Source organism: Lolium rigidum, chromosome 7 (genome assembly GCF_022539505.1).
Source record: "Lolium rigidum isolate FL_2022 chromosome 7, APGP_CSIRO_Lrig_0.1, whole genome shotgun sequence".
NCBI lineage: Eukaryota > Viridiplantae > Streptophyta > Magnoliopsida > Poales > Poaceae > Lolium > Lolium rigidum.
The window spans coordinates 270,666,099-270,670,915 of NC_061514.1; the positions used below are offsets into that span (position 1 = coordinate 270,666,099).

Consider the following 4,817-nt stretch of genomic DNA (forward strand, 5'->3'; position numbering starts at 1 on the left):
ATGTAGCTGATTTTGTTTTTGTTTCTTGTTTTTGTCGGTTCGAGTGTTTGTTAATGAGAAATTGACCGCATTTTGCCGGGCTGTGCATACATATTTAAGTAACATGTCCTTCTTCTTAGCTGAATCAGCTCTTTGATTCTGAAATTTAGATGAATTACTAGCTGTTTCATTGGAGCAAATTCGACTTCCAGTTTCTATCGCTTCCATTTCTGCGAAAATGGCAACACGTCGGGCAATGGGCCCACTTGTCAGCCTCAACACCTTGACAGGGGTCGCCCTCTCGGCTGCAGCAAAACATCAAACGACCTGCGCGCGCCCCCCACCAGCTCGGCGACCCACCGTAACCGCCGCCGCCCAATGTCCTTCACCGCCGGGGTCGCCCTCGCCGTCGCCGATGCCGTGTGGGAGCAGATCAAGGCCGCGGGGCACGCCTCCGACGAGCACCTGTCCATGTAAGTAAAGCCAAACAGCACCCCGCCTCCCGTCTCGCTCGGTTCTTGCTCACCCGCGCCTCGCTCTCTCGACTCCCTGAACTGTTCCGGTGTCCGTGTAGCCTGGAGCACCTGTTCGGCAAGAACATGCTGCGCGCCTGCAAGATCCTCGACGAGGGCGGCGTCCGCCGCGTCACCGGCGCGCCCAGCGGCCGCTCGCTCTTCCTGGTCGGCTACCGTACCTTTCAGCCCCCACAGATGTAAGTGTGACGCCCGAACTAGCGAGGGATCGGTTGACAACCGCTTGTGTTTCGGCGATGCAGGTGATGGGGGAGTCCAAGAGGAAGGAGGAGTACATCTGCTTCCCGGAGCACCTCTGCACCTGCTACTCCTTCTTCTACGACATTGTCGGACGCGGCGAGCAGCTCTGTGTAAGTGCGCTTCATGTTGCTCTGGTCTCTGTCCAGATCGTTCAGTGAGGCACGAAATTCTTGAGCAAGCAAAAGGATATATTTGGAATCAAAAGAAGCTTTGGGCAGTTACAGTTGCAATTGCAATTGCTAGCTCATGGGATCATGTCTACTGAAAATCCTATTTTAATTTTGGGTTTATTGTTTTTGACTTTCCAGTGTAAGCACCAGCTGGCAGCGCGGCTTGCAGAGGCTGTCGGACAACACCAGGAGATGGAGGTGACCGATGAGGAGCTCGCTCACATGCTTGCTAAGCTCTGATTGCTTAAATGTTCAGTAATGCACAGAACGTTTATGAAGAACGTTTTCTTGGGTTCTCTCACTAACAGTGTTCTTAAAATGGTTGAGCTTAGCTGCATGAAGTGTTTCTATATTGGCATTGGGAATCCTTTGCCTATAAGGGTATGTCATATGGGCTTGTATGTGTAGACTGTAGGTATGCCATATGGCCATATGGGCTTGAGTTCTCCAAGAGGCCATGGTAAAAGCTGCAGCATTAGGATATTATCATCTTCTCTATCTTTTTGTAGAACCAGTATCACCTTCCTTTTTGTTGTATTCAGTGGTTAACCTACTAGAATATGGAGAGATGTATGGAACTGTGAATTCATCGACCCCTCTGAACTAACCAATGAATTGAGATGAATAGTTTTTTTTTCCTTTATTCTTAAGTTAGCTTTGCGTACTCCTTTCACATCTTACATTATTTTGAAAAGATGATATTCTTTCTCTATGTTGTTTTCTATATGCTTGAGTAGCAGCAAACATGATATGATACACAATGACGTATGGTTACAGCTTTCCAGATATTTCAACTCGACGATTCTAACCATATCCCTCTTCAATAATTCAAATACTCTAGTATTCCACAGTTAAGAATACTTAATTTTGCAAGAGATCGTCATGATAATAATAATATCTGAGATATGGAAGCTAATACACCTGATTGGCTAGTTCCTGGACCAGATATTTCACTGTATCTGAGTACGTCTGGTTTATTTTGCTACATAACGATGCACTTAGCTGAATTAGTTGGTGTTTGTTCCAGACTTGGTGTACACTACTGCTTAAAAACAGCTGAATTAACAAAGAATGTTGAGGTTTGTCTATGATGTATGAATACTGAATCCTGAACACAGTAAAACTGTAACTCTGCAATTTTTGTATGTGTACACTGTAGGTATGCCATATGGCCATATGGGCTTGAGTCTGCCAAGAGACCATGGTAAAAGCTGCAGCATTACGATATTATCACCTTCTCTATCTTTTTGAAGAACCATTATCACCTTACTTTTTGCTGTATTCAATGATCAGCCTACTATAAAATGGAGAGATGTATGGAACTGTGAATTCATCGATCCTTGTGAACTAATCAATGAATAGAGATGAATAGTTTTTTTCCTTTATTCCTGAGTTAGCTTTGTGTACTCCTTTCACATCTAACATTATTTTGACAAGATGATATTCTTTCTCTATGATGCTTTCCGTAGTGATGCTTGAGTAGCAGGAAACATGATATCATACACAATGGCACATAGTTACAGGTTTATATTGTTCAACTTGAGGACTTTAGCCATATGCCTCTTCAATAATTCATACACTCAGTATTCGAGTATAAAGCATACTTAATTTTGCAAGAGAGCATCATGATGATTATATCTGATATATGGATACTAGTACACCTGATTAGCTAGTTCCAGGACCACATGTTTCAGTGTATCTGAGTACCTTTGGTTTCTTTTGCTAAATAATAATGCCCTTAGCTTTCATAGGCTGATTTGTTTTTCAGACTGGTGTACGCTACATTTTAAAAACTGCTGAATTAATATTGATGATAATTATTAAGATTACAAAGAATGTTGAGGTTTGTCTATGATGTATGGATACTGAATCCTGAACACGTAACTTTACTATCTTTTTATATTGTTGATGGCATAGCCTTGTATTCATTTTGAAAATCATATAACATCAAAATAGTTGTAGTGGGGTGGCTTTCCAGAAGAACGCGTGACATATTTCGGATCCAGGAAATTTGTTTCCAGTGATTTTGTTATCTGACAGTTTTCTGCATATACAATGTAATCTTTGGAAGTGTTCCCATGGAAGTTTGCATTTTTTGGTAGCTAACAATTCTTTCCACCCAAACGTTATCAGTCCTAAATACTTCTTGTGGCATCTCACATTCTCATGTATCGCATGTTCCTTTGCTTGTTCTTATGCTTCCACCAGAGGATTCTTATGCTATGCACTTGCCTTTCAGCATTAGAATAATGGATTTGTATCCTTCCCATGTATTTTCCATTCTTATGTCAACGTATTATCATTGGTTTTCTGTTTCTTTCACATTTGCTGGTATTCATGTATCTACTAAAACTCTGGCTCTATTCCCTTCTTAAATCAGTACTGCCAGCCATCACATTGATGAACCAATTAAGATACTATCTTTGACAAGATTACATGTATTTCTCGCAAAAAATATATGTATGCCATGGTTTTCGATATGCAATCTATAAGGATAGGATGGTCAGTAGTTATATGATCGATACCGCCGGTGTTTTTATGATACAGATCCAGAACATTATGGCTGCCAACAAAATTTCAATGCATAAAAATTTCTAGTCTTGGTACAGCGGGAAGTGTGCTACGTGTATTTATCTTACAAAACAACATTTGGTGAAAGGAGGCATATAAATTTGAATTGGAGTCGTCAGAGCCAATGTTAATCACCCAAAGACGCAGGGTAAATTATTGCCCTTATCTCGTTTCATTTTCAAATTCTATAGCACCAATTGCTCTAAACAGCATCGTAAATAGTTTTCCCACATGGTAGAGTTTGTAGTTCTGATCTCAATTATAACTTAATACTGATTGTTGCATTGTATCTATGGTTCGTAGCAACTAGATTGAAGATTGCTCCAGTTCAAACTTGTTCATGTTTACCAATTATCACAAACAGATTACTGCTTTTTATTTATATAAGTTTTCCAAGAACTCTCCTGGTGGGTGTAACAGTGAGCACACAGGGTTTGGAACAAGTCTTATCCCCATGCCTAAAAATAAGATAGAAAAATAGTTACTACCAAGAAAATGTTTATACATAATGATTGTAGATTAAAAATTATAAATGCAAGCTCAAGTCAATATTTTGCTCCAGTTGCTTCTTGGGTTCTTGAAGATTTCCTTTGAAGCTCCCAGGCCACACTAAACCGCCAGCTTCTTCAACTGCAAAAGGCATCCAGCTTCTCATCTGGCCTTCATGAAATCTTGCAACAACAGCGGCTCTTTCATCTTGCGCTGTCAGAACTGTGGAGTGGGGGTAAACCCTCATAGGTGGGATAAACGAAGCTGTTGGAGGAAAGCCCATCATCAGTTGCTGAAAGCTGTGCGACTTCCTGGCTGCACACCTCTCCCTCTTGTGTGCATTCTGATGCCCGCCAAGTGCCTGTGAGCTGAAGAACTTCCTCATGCAGTAATTGCAGGAAAATGTCCTTTGAGGGGTGGCAGCAGGTTTGGCCTCTGGAGGCTTAGCTTCTTCACTTGTCAGTGCATCGGAGCCCAGCTTTAGCCATGGCGTGGAGGTATTATCATCGGCATAACCAGCTTCATCATCTTGTTTAGCCCACTTCTGTCCTTCCGCTTCAGGTGCTCTCTCCATTTCTTTCTTTGTTGGAAGTAGCACAATAGAGGATTGCTCAAGGTCTGTGTTATCTTGGTAGTCCTCTGGTTTCCTATAAAAAGAGGCAGGAGTCTGCAAGTGGCAATAATTCAAGGGAAAAGACAAGTTATCAGGAGTTTAAAGTGGATGAGGATATGCTAGTTTGCATACCTATCTATTTTCTGGTTTGCTTACGTATCATTTTTTCTGCAGTCGTAGTCAGCATATTGTCTCTTGTTAGTCCACAAGGTATGCCTTTCT

The 4,817-nt window shown here is 41.7% G+C and overlaps 2 protein-coding genes across 2 annotated transcripts; one reads left to right on the forward strand and one right to left on the reverse strand.

Annotated features, from left to right (window-relative positions):
- The first annotated feature begins 357 nt into the window (after window positions 1-357).
- LOC124672753 (zinc finger SWIM domain-containing protein 7-like) lies at window positions 358-1,524 on the forward strand. The gene is made up of 4 exons (XM_047208928.1): window positions 358-452; window positions 554-659; window positions 755-862; window positions 1,061-1,524. Exons 1-4 carry the CDS (start codon window positions 358-360, stop codon window positions 1,160-1,162), a joined length of 411 nt encoding a protein of 136 aa, XP_047064884.1. The 3' UTR covers window positions 1,163-1,524.
- Window positions 1,525-3,958: 2,434 nt separating this feature from the next.
- LOC124675598 (zinc finger protein 4-like) lies at window positions 3,959-4,617 on the reverse strand. The gene has a single exon (XM_047211670.1). It carries the CDS (start codon window positions 4,554-4,556, stop codon window positions 4,020-4,022), a length of 537 nt encoding a protein of 178 aa, XP_047067626.1. The 5' UTR covers window positions 4,557-4,617; the 3' UTR covers window positions 3,959-4,019.
- Between the last annotated feature and the right edge of the window lie 200 nt (window positions 4,618-4,817).